We start from the raw sequence: 24,781 nt of genomic DNA, 5'->3' as shown, positions 1-24,781 counted from the left end.
TTCACTAAGTTACTGCTAGGCTGGTAACCCCTCTTAAAGTCATTTATTCCTCTATACAGGTCTCTAATGTTCTTGTTCTTACTGTCCATTGCAAGCTCATCAATTTTGTCTTTCAGATATTCCCTCCTTTTGTTCCTGAAATACTTGCTGGTTTCACGTCTTATATTGTTCAGATTATCCCCATTTAACTCGCTTGGATCCTGTAACCATTGCAATTTGGCCTGCTTTCTTTGATCTAATAATTTTGAGCAGATTAGAACACAGGGACATCAAAATATGAAAGAGAAATAGTAAATATTTAAATATTAATTTCCTTATTTCCATGGAAACACAGGCTAACAGAAAATAAAATCCAGCCTGAAAATCGATAAGGTTTTAGTAATGAGGGCAAGAGGAATTCATTATATTATCCTGCCTTGAAAAATATAATAATTATTATGCTTATTTTATCTCCTTTCTAAACTAAAAAGAAGGCTAAAGAATAATCTATCTTTATTTTCTCTCCCATGAAGCTTCTCGGCAGAAAGAGAAAGAAACATGAAGTTACAGAGAATGTAGTTGGCATTTATTGTAAACCGAGTCCCATAACTTACATTACACACACAGTATAATACATAGGGAGCCAGAGGGCGTGCTAGTAAGTGTGTGCGCAAGTGTATTCATAATGCGAGGCATGTACTGAGAGAAATACACAAGCAGACCAATCGCAATGGGTCCCTCTCTCGCTTCGCCTGAAGCAATAAATAACTCCGTGTTTCTCTTCCGATCTTCAGGCGGCTCTGGTCTCAGTTTCTCTTTACTATGCACTTAAAATGAGTCTGCATGACGCGGAAAGTGCACCGCGTTTCCGCACATCAAATTGCGGCAGGGTGGACACATATCTAAATTATATTCATGACGTAATAAAGTGCTAATTATATTTGGAAAATTCTTCCTATGAGCCGGGACAGAGTAGCCGGTATAGCGACTGGCTACGGGCTGAATGATCGAGGTGTCGGAGTTCGTGTCCCGGTAGAGTCAAGAATTTTCTCTTCTCCACGTCGTCCAGGCCGTCTCTGGGGCCCACCCAACCTCCTATACAAAGGTTACCGGGGGCTATCAGTCAAGCTCAGGGCAAACTTTACATTTTACCTTCCTACTATCAAATTAAGTACCTATTAGCTTCCCCAGTCCTATATAAAATATTGTTTATTACGCATAGCAGCGTCCTTGAAAACCTGATGGTCGCTTAGCTGGTCAAGATATGCCCCGCCTTTTAGGCCCACCGACCAGCCGAACCGAGTGAACAGCGTCAGACCCTCCCTATGCCATTTCCCACCAAGTTATCCAAAGAATCCGGCAAAGTCCGAGGTCTTTTGTGACATTTCGTAACAAGCTTATTTTTTTTACGGCAAGGAGTTGTCAGACCCACACCCAACCCCCAAGCTGGAGGACCACCCCTTGTCCACTGTCGGAGACTGCTTATTCAGTATATTCGCAGCTACCTTCCATATCTGGAGGCCGTCTCCTCCATCACAACCTGAGGATGCGCCATTCCGTGGTGACAAGGGACCGAAGTGTGTGTGTATTGTTCATTCCCGTTGATAGGTTCACACTCTTCATTTCTTCTAATAAGTTTTTTAATATGCCTATGCCTCTCTTTCCGTAAGCACTACAGCCAAAAACTTGTAGGCTACACACTATCTTCTGCCACCCTCAACGCACTGCCAACCCGTCCATCTCTGCTTCAAAAGCATGAAATGTTACCACGCCACAGGCAAGTATAAATGAGCACATGTATCTTTGCAATTGTCGCCAGGGACCAAAACAGTGGATCTGTTTATAAGACACTCACCTCCTACTTAGAAGTCATTCTCGTCCCTTTACAAATCATCACAACATATTCGCCAACATTACTGATACGAAATAACCTCAGTCGTTGAAATAGCGATGCTAAATGACAACTCTGAAAAGGTCCGCACATTTCTTTTATGAAAGATACATATTTTCCGACAAAGCGCAGACAGCTAACTCGTAGCAGGGGGCACAAGTACAACCTCTAGATAAAAATAGTAGACCACGATATGCAGTGCAGTTAGTCACCGGCTTCCCAACGCAGTAACCTGAATTACATAGCACGCAAGGTCACATGGAGATTCCTGGTGGATGGAGTGGCAATGGGGCGAGTTTTGTCCGAGTACTTCTGTTTCCCATGCCAATTCTTATTCCACGAAATACTCCACATTCTTTCATCGTCTTATCAGCTATACAGTTTCGGTATTAACAGCATGGTTAAATGGTCAACTAAAACAGCTGTGACAGGCCTAAAAATCTGTTTATCTGCACCATTTAAATAAATACTGGGATAAAAAAGGTAAAGTTGTCCCTGTGCTTAATTAATTATGCTTCACGCCATGAAGATGTATGGGGGAGTTAAATTATAGCTCCGCCATTCTTGACCTCGGCACTAGATGGAGGTGAGTGGTCAGCTTCACGTGCCTGTCGTTTTACCCCCGGGGAAACAGCCCCCGGTGTCCATTGGAGAGGAGGCTGGGTGGGAATATACTACTTAATTTGTAAGTTATTCAACGATGCTCTAGTAACTACTTAGTTAATGGGGATAAGATATCTTTGCACTGGGCAACAAATAGTAAAAGGAAAATGTGAATTTTCAGGAGATTTCATTTCTTTTCCTAATTTTGAGAATAACTTTCCTGCTCATTCGGCGACCTAGCACTTTGCAATTTTAACATTAACAGGGTATATGATAATATAAAAGTTATACAGTTATCCCTGTAACAGGACGTTAAGGCCTATAGGGTTGTGAAACGTCGAGGCTCCCACATTTTCTGTAGACAATCGGCTCACAGACGTCGGTAAGTTTGTCAGCCTTACGCGACGGCCGCACTTTACCCCGCAGGAAGATTCATGGTACTCATTTCTGTTAGAGGCTTAGTCGACCACAGGGCCATTGTGCTGCTGGAAAGATTAGGTCAATAAAAATCCACCTCATCGGGATTCGAAGTGCCTGAACCCCCATACAATAGTATAATATTCTGTAATATTTTATGGTATAAGTCTGTTCAGTCTCTAACGGCGTTTTTTTATAAAAAAAAATTTACAATTCATAGTAAATAAAAATAATATGATACTTGTATGTATGTGAGTTCAGTCTGGTAACAAAGTATTACAACTTGTGCTTTCTTCTCCGGTGAACAATAAGAAGAGAAGAATCCGCATTATGATGTAGGCTTTAGTTCTTTTTCTCATAAAGCAACTTAAAATAAATAACACGGTATGGCGACGGGCTACGGACGGGACGGCCGGAGCTCGATTCCCGGCAGGAGCAAGATTTTTTTTTTCAGCAGCGTCCGGACCGGCCCTGAAGCCCACCCAACCTTCTATTCAATGTATAAATGGGGTTCTTCCCCGGGATTAAAGCAGCAGGGGGGTCAAGATGACCACATGCCTCTATTCGGTGTCAAGATAAAAAATGGTGGAACCATACCTCCACTCACCCATACGTCTTCATGGCGTGGTGCTTAATTAAGTACTGGGACTGACGAATGATGGCGCTATAAAATGGCGAATATAATGATTTTAAGAGACACAGGGGCAAACAGTTATTCGTGCGAAGTGAAGGAAAGCGCCAGGAAGCGGAGAAAACTTTGTAATCAGATGTAAGATTTGAGGCTTTCACGGCGGTGACTATGAAGAAAGAGTCTTCTGGGATTAGACTGCTTTCTTTGTAATCAGATGCTTCAAGGGCGATGGGTTATGAGGAGCACATATCACCCATTTGAGAGATGATGAACGCATATGAAATGTTAGTCGGAAACCGTGAAGGGAAGACACCACTTGGAAGACAAAGGCGTAGATGGCAGGATACTATTGGAATGAATCTTAAATAAATATTATTTGAGGATGTGGACTGGTTTTATCCGACTCTGGATGGTAATAAGAGTTTCGGTGCCGCAGGAGACGAGGGCTTTATCGATCACGTGATCGGCTCCTCAAACAACTGTGCTTCATGGTGTTGCAACATAACCTCAAGGGTAACGCGCGAAGTGATAACGCGAGTTAACTTTGGCAACTCTGCTTGCTCACTTTCATCTCATCTGTTTTCCTTACCGGTGAGGAGCGGGCAGGAGAAGCCACATCGAAATAAGCGGCATAGAACAATGATTTAACTGTCGTTTGTGCTATATGACGCTGAGTCGGGAAGGAGTGGGTAGGAAGTGGTCACGGCAGTCGTTATGAAGACTAGAACCCCTTATCAGTCTTGCCGACTTCACAGATGAGGAAGTGCGAATATGAGAAGCGTACAGTCCACGGTATCTCCTGGCGACATTCCACAGTGTTACTCAGTTGTGCACACTTTGAAATATTTGCCTACAACGAAAACTTAGGATGTTCCACCCTCTTCCTCAACAGACATTGTAAGCAACCCAGAAGTCGCCCGTCCATGAGGAAAGCTGTTTCCACATATAGTAACCATCGCACAAAACTTCACGGAAACTCCACTGCACATTACTCGGCTTAAAGAAAATATCACTATATATCTGTCTGTCTTTCTATCTACCTATGTATAACAGCCTCTAACAGAAATGAGTACCAGGAATATTCTTGAGGGTAAAGGGTGACCGCCGCGTAAGGCTGACAACATTACCGCCATCTATGAGCCGACTGTCTAGAAAATGTGGGAACCTCAACATCTCACAATCCTATGGTCCTCCACGGCCTATTACAGGGATAGCTTTACTTACTTTACTTACATCTATCTATCTATCCATGTACCTATCTATATATCTATATATACACCTGCAGAGAAAATGGTTTCAAGGACTCTATATAGCATCGTTAAAAAGTCTAAGAAAGGAAGATGTTGAAATCAGTAACTCCGGCATCACTGCAGACCTACCTTCTTCATTTTTCATTTTCGAATATGGGACAACTAAATGTAATCTTCAAACGGAAGTGAATTTTTGTCTACTCTATTCCAGTTCCCTTTTTAGAAATGCCAGCTTAGAAATAGACGTAAGTTTATTACCATTTCGATTATAGTATTAAAGAATAGGCGAGCTATAATTCAAATCCTCAACAAAAGTATGCGTGACATTCTACTACCACAATTCAACATAATATAAAACAACATCCAGGATGATTCTAAATTACTGTCGGGATTTCCGTGGCCCATATAAGGAAACCTCGACAATAATTAGAAGCATCCTGTATAATGACGACATATTAAGTCGTAGTTCAAATTCTTTAGTCAGGCAAATGTTATTCAAAACGACAGAATATTAGTCGCATATTCTGTACGAAGATGATAAATTATGAAGTTCGGATTTATTCAGCAAGCAGTTTTCTTAAATCATTCATTTATTTCGTCTTGAATATACACCCCAGATTTCTTCAGCCTATCTTTTTCTCATCGACTGATAATCCAAATTTAGAACCCAGGTAAAACGTGAGATAAAATTACTTTTTCTGAGTATTCCAATAGGCCAAAAGATCATGAAAGATTCTGAACTCAACCAGCATGTTAACTATCTGTCAAACGTATGTTTAATTAAGTCTGTGATAAATTTCCTTTGTTGAATCTCTGCTCTAATTCCACCAAGAATATAGAATTCCGTTGTTGCAATCATTCCACAGTATTTGAACTTTGCCACATTTTCAACTTTCTCAGACTTGGTTATGTTTTACACAACACTTTAAAAATTACAAAACTTGTAACCTCTGGTATTCAGTCAAATTTGCAGAACCTTACATACGTGTACAATACAGTTCTTAGGAGTGTCTCATCGTTACTGCAGCCTTGTCTCAAGAACTCTCAGTATATCAGTATTAAATAAAACTTAAGATGTTCAGAACACGAATATTTGGCCACTGATGATGCATCAGCAACCTTGTTTTGTAATTATCCGCCACCTCCATATCTGGTGCTATGTCCGTGCCTTTTTTAAATAGTCCTCATTCGAAGAGTTAAGGAACATGCATGGAGAAAAACGTCAGTGAGGAAGATATGACAGGTAGACCAAAATATAGTCTCTCATACACTGCCAACGGCGAAACAACCCTGCACCGGTTCAAAGACGAAACTAACATCATCTTGTCACCGATTTTGGCGCTCATGTTATTTTTTTCTGTCACAGGTAACGACGGCTGTTCCTCTAGCACAAGGTACGCTTCATATATTTGTCTCACTCAACTCTTATAATCGTCTGCTTTATAAGGTAGCAGTCAGTGAAGACATTCCGTTCGGCGTGTGTTTCTATTTGTCCCAATGTAAAGCTCATAGAATAATACAGGCCAAAATTTTGAAAGCATAACTGGAATAAACCGGTCTAGAAACCCGAGATTAACGGCCGTGGAGAACCGTTGCGCTGACCAAGTGACACCCTCTATCCGCTAAAGTTGGCACTAACTTTGCCGACAAGTGGCGGTCGCTCGGTCGGTATAGTTCGCTTGCAGACTACAGGCCACGGAGTTTAGTTTTCTTTTAACTTGAATAAAATACATTTTATCTATCACTTATAAAGAAAGTAATTTAATAGTTAATGCAATAATTTTCTTAAAGGAAACCTTTCATTTTGTCGCAACATGTAGCGGAATTTTCGGTGGTAACGTCTAGTAAATTACCTGAGTTGAATAAGTGCGGATTTATTTCGAAGATTTTGGAGCGAACATGCGGGTATTCGGGAAATTACGGCATCTGAGAATGAAAAGAAAGTCGCATTTTCATGACGGGACTAAAAATAATACAGATTTCCATAAGTTGCAGGCTGTCTGTGATGGACATATATTTTGGAAATCTATCATGTACAGAATAGCTAGTCAAGAGGTTCGAACCTATTCACAAAACGAGGTAGAGGATCCGGTATTATGGCAATATCGCCATGAAATCACCTTCCATCAGAAAAATAAAACGAACCTCGTCACAAACACAAAGGATTATACACTTAGAACGTGTTTCCTTACAGAGATAAAAAAAACGAAAATTAATTTCCACAAGCAGATGGAAAGAAGGTGACAATAAATAATTTTATGTGCATGTATACAAGTTTAACTTGTAACTTTCAAATAAGATTACTTCATTTAAAATATATAAGACTCAGGACAAGGTACACATTACATTCCTTAAATGGCGAAAGGATGTGAGGCACAATTACTGCTATCAATCTGCCACTGAAGCACCAACATGTTTGTGTCTCCCCGAGTCTCTCACTCGGGAGAGCGTTTCTTGCTGAGTGCAGAGTGCTAATGAAAAGCAACGACAGATCATAATCTCGGCTCCGCTTTGGCCTTCTTGAAAATGAAGACCGGCTGTCAGAAGCACTAGAAAGGAAAATGAGTTTTAATGAAACGTAAGAAAGCGTACTAACACTGCCCGCAAAGCAATATCACATGTATAAAGCATGAAGTAGCTTATATGTGCGTATGAACGCGCGATTTGTACAATAATATAGACGCAAGAATGTTATCACCTGTCTTCTTGTAGCCTGCAAGGAAGCACGAAGAATCTGCATTATCCGCAAACAAGATTAGTGTTATCACCTGCACATAAGCAAGTTGGAGTTACAGATTTATACTATTATTCTTCAATGGATTGTAATATAACTTTAGACCACTACAACAAGCAGGCTCGTGAAGCTGCAAAGTTCTGCCTTTATATTCGGCAACTGCTTGGTTCGAACCTCGGAGCGATACATCGTCTATCCTAAGTTTTCTCGTGTTTTTCCTCACTCCTTCCAGGCAATGCCGGGACAGTACATAAACCAGAAAAGGACCGCTTCCCTGCCTTTTATTATTTATTACCCTTTACTCGGCGCTGTACAGTTTGAAATATTGAACACGTGATAAAATAAACTCACAAAAAGTACACCTTTCTTCAGATTCCTTTATAAATAATACAATTTCGGCCCAATACTTAACTCACACTCCAAAATTAACTTTTAATACGTGTAAGATTATTCGCTTCAGTTCTTACTTAAATGCAGAAATTCACAGTGTCGATATAATGGGATCGATTGACAGTTCCTTTGAAAATAGATTTAATTTTGTTATCGGTGGTATAATTGCCGGTCACGGTAGCCGAGCGGTCTAAGGCATGTACTGTCTTCGCTTGCTTGGAAACCGGGATCGTGGGTTCGAATCCCACTCAGGGCATGGATGTTTGTGTGCGTTTTTCTGTGTTTGTCTACAGGTAGAGGCCTTGCAACGAGCTGATCACCCGCCCAAGGAGTCCTACCGAATGTGTAAGAGCTAGAAAAACCGAAGTGAACGGAGAAGTTCATGGAGGTAGGCCTAGGCCCAGTGGGCTGTAGTGCCAAGGAAACAAACAAACAACATCAGTGGTATAATTAACAAGAGTGTTCAGTTCCGACGCAATACAGCTCTCAGTAAAATTATAGCATCATTATACAACCCTTACAAGAGCCACTGGAGCCCTCCGACTAATAACGGAATAACACAATTTTTCTTAAAAAAAAAAAAAGAACTCTATGGATGTTCCATACTGTGTAAAAACCGGCAAAACCTGTTATATTTTCATATACTACGCTTTCCATGATTTTATAGATAATGTAAGGTGAAATATATAATGAACAGCGTCACTAATGCGGATTAAATAAAACATAATGACAAAGTTAAAAAAGAAGAAAGAATAACGCAGTCCCACGTAAACTCAGGTCATTCTTCTTAACTCAATACTGACAATTCCTGCGAGGATAGCGTTCCTAATCAGTATTTAAATTTAATTATATCTCTGGCTAGTCACTTTGAACACACTTTCAACATCTCGATATTTTCAAATTAAATCTTAACAACTGTTACAATTTGAGCTTCTTTTAGAATTTGACTACAACAAATGTAGTAGGACATGAAGTACAATAAAAACATTCTAGGATTAATTATAACATTTCTTCTGTTCGGTGACAATATTATTAGTTTTGTCAACTAAGAACTCCAACAAAAGCCTAAGACATGAAAGAAAAAGAGAGATCACAAAGAACTCAGAAATGCCCCAATAACTCTTTATTTGTTAAGATGGTGAGGAATAATACATTGTTTTTTATTGTATTCATAATACCAGTCAGCGCGAAGTTACAGTACCTGTATTTACAAAACTGCCTGTAAGAATTTCGTCTGAACCTAGCAGGCATATAAAATTGTATACTCCAATCTATCATTGCACTTTGTGCCCGAATACAAAAATATGTAAATCAAAGCCGATTTTCCCATAACCTCAAACTCAACATTGGCATTAGGTTTCGGCACAATATTTTCATCGCTACCTTTGGTGAATTTGCTGCATTAATGACCGTGCTTCGCATTAGTTATGTAAAACTGAAATAAACGGCAATAACATAGAAATCACATTTAAACATGTGAATATGTTTGAAAGGATTCTGACGATGGTGTATACTGTACATCTTTGGGCTTGTTTTGGACTTCATCCATCGTCTGGTATGTAAAAGACAAAAGACCACGACGTTTCGGAGACAGATCCAGTCTCCTAAACGTCGTGGTCTTTTGTCTTTTACATACCAGATGATGTATGAAGTCCAAAACAAGCCAAAAGAAATATGTGAATATGTCATTATACACAATTACAGACCCCGTGTGGAGGCAGGTTAGAATACCTCCACCGTCGCCCTGCGAGTAGTAGAAGGCGACGAAGAGGGAGCTTGGCCACCCTGTCACAAGGAGACATAAATAAAGGGACCTTGTCGTCCAGATTGGGGGTTGGACGCAGGGATGACGACCTAACTCTTTATAAAAATTACTGTCGTGAAATCCAAAGAAGTGAAAACCGGAGATCTGGCAGAGCATTCTAAGGAAGGCTATGGCTCAAAAAGGGCCGTTTTGCCAATGTTGCTAATTTAAACGTGGTTTCTAAGAAAAGTACGTGAACTGAGGCTGTTTGAGGACAGCATCAGTGTGTAACATTTACAACATAAGGACGATCGAATCAAGGATAGTGAGATGGGAGGGCATATAGAAAGCAAGGAGATTAGAAATGTATGCAAAATTTCAGGCAGAAAGCCTGAACGAAATTAACATTTGCGTACCTAAGCATAGATGGTAGAAGAATATTAAAACTGCGGAAGAGCTGAGGTTTTTACGGCGGTGACTATGAAGAATGCCGTCTTCTGGGATGTGGCGTCGTGTAGATCTTGTGTGAACCGAAGTTTCGGAGGAACGCAGCTGCAGTCACCTGCTCACGCTGGTTCCTCGCTCGTGGATTTTTCTACCCTGAAGCTGGAGGCGATAAGTTCCTCCAAAACGTGGGTTCACAAAAGATCTATACGGCGCGACATCCCAGGATACGGCATTACTCAATATTAAAATTGATCTTAGAGACATACATTTGAGGTTATATGACGAATTTAAGTGGCCAAGAGACAGTCTTGATACGGGCTCTTGCTAACGCCAGCGAAGAACATTCAGGTTTTATGAAAAGACGAGCTCCTGGACTAACCGAGCGATGAGCTTCTCCTAAAGGAATCTGCCCCGTACAGTTAGTTAATACTGACGCCCAGCTCAAATGTTTCCAAAGATCACTTAATGGCCGTAAATTAAATAGGCTGGAAGTTTATGGGCTTTAATTGTAGGTGGAAGAAGTAAAGGCACTAAACAGGCTTCTTCTGATACTGGGTACAAACTGTAATTTCTAAGAGTGCGTTCAACTTCATTCTTGTGATCTGGCAGTGCAAATTGTACGAACTGGGCTTCTTCAAAAGATGGAATCCCGTATATGTGAGACACGTAAATAGGATTGGTATTCTCTTAAGAATGAAAACAGTCTATGAACTCACGTAGACCGAAATCGCGTTAATTCGGAATGTATCTGCAGACGCGGATCTCATCTGCTCATCTAATCGAGATACAAATATAGACGGACTGTTTCGATAATAACTACTTTTAAACGGGGTTTTCACCTCAAGAAACACGTAGATGTGTGCATTTACTTGATTCTTACATTCAATTCCCGCAAGCAGGAAGGCCGCAAGCCTATCATATACGACTCTCGGAATAATGTGGCAATATTACGTGCTGTATTAACGTGATAAATCACACAACCGTTTCAATGAATTTAAAGACAAGATATATTTTGCTCAAGCACAATTAGGATACATAACTGAAAGTGAAGTTATCCCTGTAACAGGCCATGGAGGCCCATACGGTTGTGAGACGTTGAGGGTCCCACAGTATCTAGACAATCGGCCCACAGATGGTGGTAAGGTTGTCAGCCTTACGCGCCGGCCGCCCTTTACCCCACAGGAAGATTCCTGATACCCATTTCTGTTAGAGGTTGAGTCGATCCCAGGGCCATAGTGAGGTTGGAAGGATTAGGTCAATCGAAAATATCCACCTGATCGGGACTGGAACTCCAACAATTCTTCTATTTTTACACGTGTATTCGTTGCCGCTGTAACGTTTTCAACGAGCCGTTGCATAGCAACAACAGGGGTATACACATATACACACAGACTGATGGAGGGGATTTATGAAGTACGCCGTTGAGATGTGCTCAAGTGTCATGACATGTATACCAGATTTCATAAAGACTAGGTCAAGCATTCAGGCGTTAATTGGGGATCTGAGACACACAGAGAGCATGGTGATCTCATAGGCCTGCTTTTATTTTTTCAAAGTAAGGAAAGTAAGCTATTAAAAGCAGACATATGACATCACCATGTTGTCTGTGTGTCTGTGATTCCCGTTTATCAACTTTTGAATGCCTGAACCTGCCTTTATGAAACCTGGTGCGTATATCATAGCAATTGAGCCAATCTCAACGGCGTACTTCATGAATTCCTCCCATTGGTCTGTGTGTCTGTATGTGTATTCCCCTATCGCTGTTAGGCAACGGCTAGCTAAGAACGTTACAGCGGCAAAGAATAAACACGCAACAATAGAAGAATTGTTGGGCGAGTCTTTTTACCGTATTTACGCATGTATAGGCCGCACATTTTTTGCCAAAAATTCAAGAGGAAAACTGGGGTGCGGCTTATATTCCAAATATTCGAAATCACACTTCATTTAAAAAAAAATTATATTCATCATTAGTAACACATGGTGTAATACTCCTGAAATAATATTCCAAGAAAATTATTTTTTCTATAATTTCTGTCTGAAAATTGTGCTGCGGCCTATACACGCACGCGGCCTATACATGCGTAAATATGGTATATGCCGTCCGTGTCGTCTCAAACGAAAGGAGAAGATTAGTGCTTCCAGGCCGCGCCATAGCTCAAGCGGTTGGTAGCCGGCTTCCCACCGCGGCGGCCCAGGTTCGATGCCAGGTCTGGTCAAGTGGGATTTGTGATGGACAAAGTGGAGCTGAGGCGGGTTTTCTCCGAGTACTTCGGTTTCCCCTGACAATCTTCATTCCACCAACTCCATCATCATAATCACCCGGGGCAGGCTACAATAAGCCAATCAGTGGCAGCCGTGCCGAGTGGACCCAGTTGGACTCCACCCCCCACTAAGCGAATTAAAAAAAATAATTTTAATGTTATCCAAATCTCCCCGTTTTCTTGATCAGTAAGATGAAAGATTCCGAACTTAACGATATCAACAATTTCCTTAATTTAATCTCCTCTTAATTTCATTATGAATGTCATTTTCATTTCTTACTACCGTTCTCAAACACTTCCCCAGTTTTAAACTGATGTATCCACCTCTCCTTGTTTATGCTTTTGTTCTGCACTTCGGTAGAAACACTAATGGCCATTAGTAGATAAATAAAACCTCAAAGGACATTAAAATCTGCTTCATAGCTTGAAACGAAGAAAACGCCCAATTACTACAAGCGTTTACATTACAAGTTATATATCACTACAGTTTGAACAAGGCGAACACATTTTTCTACAGCATGGCTATTCATAAAGTCGCCACTTTCAATCATTAACACAGCATCATACGTTTCTTTCCTTCGNCGCCTCTACGAGCCTTCAATATCTGCTTCCATAGACGAGAATGACTAACTTCATAAAGCTGAGTCCTTCTTGAGAAGCTACCAGTCACTCAGATACTCAAGAATTCCCCAACATGGACGAGAATAATTTCATAAAAAGAACATACATTTAACAGCCCCTGAAAAATCACTTCTTAAATATCTGCGTCCACTATCAAGAAAACTTTCAGGAGAAAGGTAATTAAAATAGTTCAGTAAGTGTTTGTCTAAAGGTAGAGGCCTTGCGACGAGCTGATCACCCGCCCAAGGAGTCCTACCGAATGTGTAAGATCTAGAAAAACCGAAGTGAACGGAGTGCCAAGGTGGGGGGGGGGGAAGTGGTGCATAACTGTAGAAGCCAAATGCGATAAGCATGGAATGATTTTATGTACCAAAAATTATGTAATTATTCTTATGTGCACAGCAGATAAAAAATGCCCTAAGAAGTTTAAAATATCGTCACGATTTGGGGGTGTGTAACTACAGACGGGGTATGGATTGGAGAATGGATTTATTGACATCTATATACGCCACTCTGAACTACAAGTAATTACAGCGTCACTACTAATCTCTACAATTCACAGGTCACCACAGCACCCGCTAAGTCTCTTTCTAGCTTGCTGTGTCTTCAACAACCGTTCCCTTGCAACGGTTTCTAATAGTTGAGATTCTTCAGCTTCCCTTACTCACGTCGTTACTGTCCGGTGAATATCCCGCAACTGAACTCTTGTCGACTGTCGACTCAAATATAGGACTACCTCATCTCAGCCTCCCTTGCAGAGTTCGATTCAACTGCCAACCGAACTCTCTCGTTCACCAACTACTTCACTTCACTCAGCCGGCCTGGGGTCCTCGCTATACAGCCTCGGAGCGGCCCAACGTAAAACACCGCCTCCAACAGTCCCTCTATTGTTGTCATGGGCGGTTGCCTATCGATAGCTCAGATATCGTTGGCCTGTTTATCGGCCGTCGCCAAGCAACGCATGTTCCTTCTCGCGATGGTTCCATAGCAACGGTACTACAGGTTACAATATTATAAAATTCTCTGTCATTACACAAAGTCCAGAAAATCGTCAGTGTTTCACACAGTAAATGAAGCACTGTTACAGTGAACCACAAAATTCATATTTAATTTCCGCATCATAAATCTGTGTCGATTATTACAGAACATTGGCCTGTACTGAGAATATGAAAGTTCCACATCATATGATAATAGTCTTGCATACCTGTAACACACGATTTCACTAACACTCAAGTCTTTTGAATCAACTGGGTCTTCCCACTCTAATACACATGAAATTCAGCACATGACTTCAAACTTGTATTCTTATTGAAACATGAGTGGAGTTTTTGTTTTGCTGCATCAGCTTCCAAGCCGCTAATTTTGTTTCGTTTACCTTAAATGTCGTGATTTATGTCACTTATTGTTGTCTTTTCGACTCCGTTTTGAGCTGTGATGGAAAACTGAAATTTGCACGAATGTAGGCCAAATCAGTTTTCTGCGCCTTTCCCTCGAGTTACATGACACATGAAAGCCAGAATAGTGGAGCCAGAGCAAAGTGCATTTATAGGCAACGGCTCGGTAAACACATTCCCGCGACAATACATTTATTGCAATAATGCATGGTCCCTACAAAGTTCATTTACCACAACATACAATATTTTGAAGCTTTCTGCATAATGTACAAGAAATATGCACTTAAACGATTAAAGTTGAACGGTCCGGGGCAACTATAGGGGTACACTATAAAAGAAAATTCTAACTTCAGAATTATTTATTTTAAAAATTTGCATGTTTGCGGACACAGCTGTTTTGAACAGATCTTTTTAAAAGCGGCAAATTTAAAAGGTCCTGATGAATAACTTGTATCAGAACACCCGCCATTTAGAGACTGTCTACCTGGCAAATCCTTTAAACCGACAAAGGCTGCCATATGCTTACTCCGACTGAAATGTTGCGTAACTCAAGAACGCTGTCGTTCAACAACAGAATTTCCATATGCCTGACAAAAGAGAACTTTACCACAAATGAACACATCACTGAATTCACCAACATACTGATGTAAACAGTAACTGGCACTAGATTTCACTTTTCACATTCGTGTAAACTAATCTTAACAACTTCCCCACAGTTCAATCAGAAAACTGCAGTACTATAAACAAGCTTCGTGGAGATTTGTATGGAAAACAGAAGTGGTTATAATTGTTCTCTTGATTTCCTGACTGACTAGACAAAACACGGATGGGTGATTAATCTTCTGACGAATGTCACTTGTGCTTTGTTACATTTAAATTACGACCTGGGGATCCCCACGTCGAAACAGTTAAGGGTATTTACAGGACGACGTGCGTCTCTTGTCTCGGCGTTCCGATAACAGGCCGCTCAAGAGTGTGAAATACCCCTTCATCCAATCTCTGAGACGTATAATATTATTCAATTTTATTTCTATATCCCAAAATATTTATTTACATAAAAGTGTGGAAATGTGATTTAAGGGGCCATAAAACTCTATAAGAATATAACATATATAACTACAAAAGAATAGCGTGTCGTATTTTGGTCATGACTGCTTGAGAAATCAAACCTGTTTTTGCAATAAGGTGTGTTTTTTATTTAATGAAATCATAAAATCAATGGCAACAGTGAAATGGGGCAACATTAAAACAATGTATACAAAGTGAAGGGACCGGAAGAAAATTATTAATTCATTTTCAATAAGCGGTAGTAATTCTTTTTTTAATCTCTACATTAGTTAAAGTTTCTATGCCCTTCTTAACCTCCGTTTCGCTTATGTCTTTAACATTCCCATGGCACATGCATATGACTAGAATGTGTGTGCCTATGCTCGCTCGTCTGTTGGGGATGAACTTATATAACAGGAAATAATGTTTCTTTCTCGATGTGAATGACTGATTCTTGGGTTCTCCTGGTGTCCGAAGATGGGTACTAGCGCCATGCACTAGGCCCAACAGGGCAGTCTTTCTGCCTCAGGACAGCGATGGAGTCCTGTCCCATATTAAAATTATGACGATGTATTACACAGAGTCCAATAGTTTTATGATTCAGAACGGCGAATTCGAAACATAATGAAGGCAGTGGTCGTAGCCTACTCCAAGGTACTACTCCAGCAGTTACTACGATGGAGAAGAGGAAAACTATAAGCCTTCAAGTCAGCGGGAGAATACGGGATCTCCAGGACACAAAGCAGTAGTCGTTACCATTCTGTCGCTACGTATGCTTCCATGTAGTATCAGTCGATAAAATGCTACAGAATTTCCGATTTTACGAAGAGCAGCTAAATTCATTGGGAAAAAGCTGCATGATCTACAGAAATATATATATATATATATATATATATGTTAAGAGCTGAACCTTTCCTGGCTGCTAGAATTAACAAAATCTTCATGGGTTGGCAGCTCAGATCCCGATGAAGGGGTCGCAGATGGTCTCCTAAACGTCGGTCACATTTAATAAACTGACACAGCTGATAACCCGAAAAGATTTTACAATAAACTGTTATGAGAATGATTGCGTGAGGTGAACTGATACGGCTGAGGAACTAAGCGACCGTAGCCTATTTCAAACGTTTAAGTCAAGGAGGATGAGGTGGGCAGGGCATGTAGCACGAATGTGGGAGAAGAGGAATGCATATAGGATATTGGTGGGAAAGCCAGAAGTAAAGAGACCACAGGGAAGCCCAAGGCATATTTGGGTGGACAACACTAGAGAGATAGGATGGGATGGTATGGATTGGATAGATCTGGCTCAGGATAGGGACCAGTGGGTGGCTCTTGTGAACACGGTAATGAACCTTCGTGTTCCATAAGATGAGGGGAAGTTCTTGAGTAGCTGCGGATTTGACTTCTCCTCAAGAAGGGCTCAGCTCCATGAGTAAGTGAGTACATAAAGGCGTTGAAGCGGAAGAATTTTGCAATGAACCAGGCAAGACATCTAGCAGACTGGCCGAGACGCGATTACACATCTCCCGTACACAGGTCAGATGCTTTTCAAACCTGTTAATGTAATCTTGAAAGAGAAAAATCCCTTTTACAACTTGATCCGTCCTAGTTCGATTGAATTCTGTTACAAAATAATCAGACTCAATTTCGTTTTACAGTGGTCATTCCGTTAGACCACGTGCATTATAGAGCACAATAGGCATTCACCTGCGTCACATAGGACAGGGTAACGCCGATGATATCCAATTACTTTCACACCCAGATCGAAACGAAGAGGAAAACAGGAGACGAAAATAGTCATTATCGCTTTACCAGGAGTGAGAGAAGGATAGATGAAGCTGTCTCAGTTGGCAGTTCGCTTTCTTACCGAGCTTTCGAAGCCCTCACGAGAGAGAGAGGCCTAATCTAGTCTTTAAATAACACGGGCGTGGATAGGAAACTCTTGTCAAGATTCATTCACTAACAAGATTCCAACGGGACTGCGACGTTGCCCAGAGGATGCGCGCCCTCTTCATGCTAGAATTTTGTTCTACAGTTCAGTTCAGTTCCTCCAAGAAGACTTTCCGTTAACTCTATTTATAATAGAAGGAATGCTCATATTTTATATCTTCTGCAATACTTCCAATACGGAAGTATTGGCGTATTAGACTACGCCTAGTAACACTGATGCCGATCAGAGTGGCAGGCTTCTCTAAGGCATAAACTGCCTTGCTCGCTCGGACGCTGAGATCGTGGGTTCGAATCCCATTCAAGGCATGGATGTTTGTATGCGTTTATTCTGTTTGTGTTGTTCTGTGAGTAGGTAGAGGCCTACGATCCCAGCGTTCGAGTTGAGCGAAGACGGTTCATGCTTTAGACCGCTCGGTCACTGTGACTGGCTATAGTGAACCCCTTATTCTTAAATCCTGTTTTGCTTAAGATCTATCTTAATATTATTTGTAGAAATATTAGCTAATTGAAATATCATAAGCTCAATCAAGGCAATTAACAATTTAAAATATTTTATTGGCAATCAACTTTCGTAGTGGAATTTTTCTCATGTGTTTATATTACATAACTGAAATAGGCCTGTAACCCTCTTTTGAGAAGATAAGCCTATACACATATTTATACAACAAACAGGTAAAATGTAACCCTTCGCCAAACAGACGGTGAGTTACCGGCCCCATGCGTGCTTCCGTTCTTACTTGTAGTAAAAGTAAGTAAAGGTATCCCTGTTAACAGGCAGTGGATGCCCATAGGGTTGTGAGACGTTGAGGTTCCCACATTTTGTCTAGACAATCGGCTCACAGATGACGGCAAGGTTGTCAGCCCTACGCGCCGGCCGCCCTTTACCCCTAAGAATATTCCAAGAATATTCCTGGTACTCATTTCTGTTAGAGGCTGAGTCGACCCCAGGGCTAAAGTGCGGCTGGAAGGATTAGGTAAATTGAAAGAAATCCGGTGACCTCATCTGAACTTGAACATGCGACCTTCCGGCTTTTATCATAGTGCCTCAACCAACTACGCTACAGCGTGCTCCTCTTGCAGTACAGAAAGACACGTTTGAAGGCGTTCTACGTCTCTCATTCCTTTACAGAGCAATACACAGACAAGCCGACAGCCGACAAGAGTTGGTCCTCCTGCTCTGGGGTTGAGTGGCCGGTTGACAAACTTCCGCTTTAAAAACTATATTAGGAAATGTTGCACAGGCCTCGTACTTCGATGAATTCTTTGACACAACATCGACACAACATCAGAAACAGAAAGAGCAATGTGACATGCAAAGTAAAACAACGGGCGTCTCTAGAGATCAGATTCAGAAAATCGGTGAAATATAAGTTTAATTTAGATTTAATTAGAGTAACGGTGAGACGGTAGCCGAGCGGTCTAAGGCATGTACTGTCTTCGCNGCCAAGGAAAAAAAAAATATATATATATATATAGTGTTACGCGAGGCGTGCGCATGAAACGTCCATTGCTAGGTAATGGACCAGTAAACACGCCTCCTAAACAATAAATGTAATTTTTTCTGTGTAGTCCGTGCAGAGGGATTATATAAGGACACAGAAGACGGAAAGGAGTAGTAACAAACAGTAGTCGAGTCGAGTAGAGTTCCGTGACACTAGCCTGCCGGGATACGAACTTCGAATTCAATTGAGTTGGCAGCTGTAGAATAATGGCAAGGAAGGAAGTTGGGCGGTGAAACGAAGACTCCATGTGTGATTTGAAGTGACAGTGAGACTGTTATGAAATCCGTTGCCAGGATGCGACTAGTGAAGACTGAGAACCCTAGTGCGTGTGTAATGGTGAACTGTAAAGTGTGTACATCAGCGATAGCGCTGTATTACCTGCAATCTCGAGTTGTGAATGTATAAGATGCAATAAATCCAATCCAAAACCCGTCTCATAGTCACGCAACACCCTAATACATGTGACAATATTAAGGGGTCGGTGTTGTCATGCTGTTGCCTTGAATCTGGGTGTACGGACACACGAGAGGGTGAAGTTTAAATTTTGTGACGTCATGCGTATATTTGCCGTTCTACGTGAAACGGGAAAGGAAATCATTTTAATAATTTCTCAAAACATTAATCCTGTCATCGAAGTACGATATAGGAAATTGTACGTAAATGGTTCACAACACAATCTAAAACGCAAAAGTTTAAAACGTCGGTGAATTAAAATAACAAATTACTTAATAGTGCATTTCATGAGGTTATTATTATATTTCATATAGGTTCAATATTTCGGACTACAATGTATTCAAAGAAGACTGACACAGCCGAGCATCTGCCATATTGTGTTCTCTTTGGATCTCGTAAAACGTATAAACTGTCTAATCCTCTTCTTCTTAGAGACATTAAGTGCTTTTTAGAATATCTTATTTAATAGTTCGGAGTTCTGCGGAAAGTGTTATATAGACGGGCATCAGAGTAATTAATCATCCCTCATTTTTTTATTGCTAGTGGGGTGGGACTAAGTCCCTTGTACTGCGGACACTTCTGGCCTATTGTACCAGCCCCAGATGATAGGTGAGGGTGATTGTGGAGCAATTGGTGGAATGAAGATTGGCAGGGGAAACCGAAGTACTCGGAGAAAACCTGCCCCAGCGCCACTTTGTCCACCACAAATCCCACTTTACCAGATCCGAGATCGAACCCGGGCCGCCGCGATGGGAAGCCAGCGACTAACCGCTTGAGCTATGGCGCGACCTATCAATCATCCCTATGAGAGAGGCTAAAGACACTATTCTAGCAGACATTTTACACATGTTACCGACCTAGGCCAATACATACAGGATCCTGTGTGACATGTTTCAATAGAGTAGGATCAAAGGGCAGATCAAAGGCCGGCCTGCACCAAAAAGAGGGGTGAAATTTCAAATGTTGCTAGCTGGTATGTATTCTTTACAATGTGTCGACAGGTATGTTTTAAAGGAAAATGGACAGAGAAAGGAAGAAGGGGGGACCGTGTTGTAGACAACAAAGTATATTCTTCTCCATTTTCTCTCCTCCCCAGTCAAGAGGAGCATTATGGTGTTCTGACCTCCAGTTTTTGGCACGATGGGTGGCCATCTACCTGTAAATGTCTATAAGGCTGTCTTCCCTTATAAACTACAGACTCATATCACTCATTCCGGACCATAACAACAAATTACAATCTCTGATTTTACCTCTCTTCTTTACTTATACATGCAGAAAACGTTAACTTCACTGACGACTGGAAGTTAGTGTCAGCCCACATCTCTAATAATGACAGTGTCCCTGTGCTTAACTAATTAGACACTACGCCATGAAGGCGTATGGGGGAGTGGATTTATGGAACCCAGTTTTCTTAACCTCGGAACTAGTTTGAGGTAAGTGATCAGCTTCACGCCCCGTCCGCTTTACCCCCAGGGAAAGAGATACCCGTACAAATTGGGCTCCAGAGACGGTCTGAAAGAAATGAGTAGAGAAAATTCTTAACCCTACTGACTCCGTCCAGCCCGTAACTAGTTGCTATACCGACTGCGCTATCCCGGTTACCCCGATAACTGAGCTCTCAGTCAATAATCTGATTAAAAACCTAAATGTTACCGCAGAACGCCTGCATAGGCAAAACAAAATATTTTATTAAATAATTTTAATGCCTATATTTAATGAGTATGGTTTCATGTTTCTCAGTGTAGCTAATGTTATCTAAAGGGTAGCCGTCCCACAGTGGCCACAGTAACTAAAAATAAAGTAAAGGTATCCCTGTAACAGGCCGTGGAGGCCAATAGGGTTGTGAGATGTTGAGGTTCCCACATTATCTAGACAATCGGTTCATAGATGGCGGCAAGGTTGTCAGCCTTACGCGCCGGCCGCGCTTTACTCCCAAGAACATTCCAAGAATATTCCTGGTACTCATTTCTGTTAGAGGCTGAGTCAACCCCAGTATGCAAATAAAAGAAATCAAAACATAATTATCTTACGAATATATGTAGAAGAAAAACACAACCCTCTGTTCCACAGCATTTTGTAACAATAGGCCTCATGCTAATGATAACCATTAGAACGTGCACTTGATCAAACCACAATGAAAAATGCTTCAGCTGTAGAAAAATAAGAAAACGCCAATGCCAAACTTCAAATTCACTTCATTTGCAAAACAATTTAAAAGCTTTGTATTACATTGATCATAGATGCCGCGATAGCGCAGTCGGTATAGCAACTAGCTACGGGCTGGACAACCGAAGGATCGGAGTCAATAGGGATAAGAATTTTTTCTACTCCATGTCGTCCAGACCGACTCTGGGGTCCACCCAACCTCCTATCCTATGGGTACCGGGGGTTATTTCCCCGGGGGTAAAGCGGCCGAGACGTGAAGTTGACCACTCACCTCCAGCTAGTGCCTATGTGGATCTATACATCCACTACTCCATACTCCTTCATGGCGTAGTGCTTAATTAGTTACGCACAGGAACAACTTTACCTTATTAGGTAAGAAACAGATGATACATTAATTTTTACTGTAGCTCTCACTAACAAATCGGCTTAACTGCAGATTAATCACGAGCTTACATATCGCATTCTGCTTGATTTTATGGCTCTTGGGTACGTATCACTTCTACGTAGTTCAAATATCAGGGGCAGTCCATGTAGGATTTGTGATCGGCAAAAATAGCAGCGGGACAAATTTCCCTCTAGAAGCTTTGGTTCTCCACGGGCAATCATTACGCCACCATTGAGTTAGACATATGTCACGAACAGGTTTTGTTCGAGTGTTTTGTGTTGTCACTTGTACTACTATTGCTATGGTAAAACCCCATTTGCAGTCAAATAAATAATAATAACAATAATTTTATGTCAGAGGACACCAAGAGACTCCGCTTCTCTCTACTAATATAATCACAATTTGTTTCAAGCCAATAAATTTGGCCTCCATCTGTATGACAGTGCACCCTATACACAGACATGAATGGAGACACTCCCTACCTTGAGAATGCAGCGTCCGACGGGCTCGTTCTCTGCGACGGAGACATTGTAGAAGCTCTGGTCAAAGATTGGCTCATTGTCGTTGACATCGTGAATGGTGACGAGCACAGTGGCCGTCGAGGAGAGGGGAGGGGAGCCATTATCACGGGCCATCACCGTCAACTGCGGCACTGGATCCGTCTCACAATCGATGTGCGATCGAGTGGTGATAAGGCCTGAGCGGGGGTCGATCTGAAACCACGTCGAGTGAGTGTCAGGGGTATCCAAGATGGAGTACGCCAATGCGGAATTATTTCCTTCGTCGCGGTCTACTGCGTGGATCTGAAATACCGAGGTGCCAGGGTCGGCCACTTCAAGTACATTCGCATAATACACCATGCGCTCGAACTCGGGGGCATTGTCGTTGATGTCTGTTACACGTAGGTGAAACGTCCGGGAAGCGTGTAAAGGCGGGTTCCCCGTATCCGTTGCGATGACACTCAGGGTGTAGTTGGGCTGCAGCTCGCGGTCCAGGGGCAGAGACACGATCACAAGATAGATGATGTTATCTCGCGTTGCTAGACCGAACCGACCGTCGCCGCCCTGCAGAGTTACGTTCACGTTTGAATACTCCGTCTTGGAGTCAGGATCGTTCACAGAAATACGGGCAACGAACTCGCCTGGCTGAGCGGATTCAGAGATCTTTGGAGTGGCATCGTCGCTGAGGAAAATCACGTTGATGGTGGGCTGGTTGTCGTTCACGTCCGTGACTCGGATGGACACAAACGCGGTGGTTTCCAGTGGTTGCATTCCGTGGTCTCGAGCCACTACCACCAACTCGTGAACCTCCTTGGTCTCGAAGTCTAGAGGTCGATTCACAGCGATGAGTCCGGTGGTGGAATCGATCCGAAACATTCCCTCACGGTCACTCTGTCGCCTGTTGATAGAGTACACGACCTGACCATTCTCTCCTGCGTCCGTGTCGGTTGCGAACACTTGCAGCACACTTGTGCCCACTGTTGCGTTCTCAGGAATTGTCGCGAAGTACCGGCTCTGGTTGAATATCGGCTGGTTATCGTTCACGTCTTGGATGGTAATATTTACGGTCATGAAACCCCTGAGTGGAGGGTTGCCACCATCCAGAGCCTCAATCAACAAACTATAAACGGCGGTCGTCTCCCTGTCCAGGAACCCATTTATCTGAAGGTCCAGATACAGAACCCCGTCACGTTCACGGTGTGACGAGAGTCGGAACGCATTATTAACGTTTCCGGACACAATGTTATATCGCTGAGTGTTATAGATCCCCAGATCCAGGTCCCTTGCGGGGTGAAGAGTTCGTTTCACATCGCGGGGAGTGTTTTCAGGGAACTCTATACCCATCACTTGCGTAGGGAATGTAGGCGCATTGTCGTTTTCGTCCAGTACTCTCACTACCACTCTCACATTCTCTCCACTCAGCGGTATCGCCACCAGCGAATACGAAGCCCGTGTTTCTCGATCAAGAGGAACTTTAGTCCTCATCTCCCCCGTTGTTTGCTCAATGGCCAGATCTGAATCCACGGCACTTCCTGGCACGGGGACTATAAGGTATGGAGGCCCACTGTCGCTGGAAGACCCGTCACCGATGTAGCCAACTCTGGTTCCCACAGGGGCGCCCTCCGATACTTCCAGATCGCGCACATGTTCGGCGTGTGCCCCCCGCTGCAGACAGAGTCCAAGCGCCAACAGCAGTAGCAGTAGACACATCCTCCTGCTGCAGTCCATCGGGTCAGCCGGCCACCATCCTGCCAACATAGCCAAACCGCGGCATCAGACACAGTAGCTGTATATTTATACCGCGCATACACTTCAAGAAGCCCCTTAACTTTTTTTTTTCGTACTCAGAAAGAAATGTCTCATTAAAAACACTGACCCTTCTGATCTGAAGGTATCTGTTGTTAGATAAGATCAGGTAAATTTATATATCTGTCATCTTTCAACGCCTATTGTATTTCTAGTTATACAACATCACGAATTACCATGAGAAATGTAATTACTAAGAGAAGGTGGGTCTTTAGGCGCGTTCGCAATCCTATGGAGAGTTTAATAAATTCGCTCGTTCCGTACATCCGTCTGCCTGTACACATGATACAACTCGAGAGTCACTCAAGGGATTTTCATGAAACTTGTTACTGGAAAGCGCCAACGAAATGTGTTGACATATTCCAACTTCGGTTGAAATCAGACAACGGTTATGGGTACTTTACATTAATAACTACGTATGTTTGTGTGCTTATCTCTAAATATTTTTCCGAGATAATATTGTTTCGAATCAAAATTTTAAAGTTATGGTCAGCATACTTTTCATTACGTCTTAAGGTTCTCGAGCTGATTAAAGAAACCTGACTATATGCTTGCACTTCATACCTTGCATATGCTTTCTACAACCTAGCTTTATAGATCCACGCAAATATAT

General features: G+C 42.0%; 1 protein-coding gene across 1 annotated transcript in view; it reads right to left on the bottom strand.

The window, feature by feature from the left end:
* Nucleotides 1–24,781, bottom strand: part of LOC111862076 (protein dachsous) — a 657,337-nt gene that overhangs the window by 601,669 nt on the left and 30,887 nt on the right. The window contains exon 2 of the mRNA XM_033750539.1: nt 22,345–24,110. Coding sequence (XP_033606430.1) covers nt 22,345–24,090 — 1,746 coding nt within the window. The 5' untranslated portion in view covers nt 24,091–24,110. The remainder of the gene's footprint in view (nt 1–22,344; nt 24,111–24,781) is intronic.

Source organism: Cryptotermes secundus, unplaced genomic scaffold (genome assembly GCF_002891405.2).
Source record: "Cryptotermes secundus unplaced genomic scaffold, Csec_1.0 scaffold400, whole genome shotgun sequence".
Classification (NCBI taxonomy): domain Eukaryota; kingdom Metazoa; phylum Arthropoda; class Insecta; order Blattodea; family Kalotermitidae; genus Cryptotermes; species Cryptotermes secundus.
The sequence above is the reverse complement of the archived record's forward strand: the minus strand, read 5'-3'. Positions and strand labels throughout refer to the sequence as shown.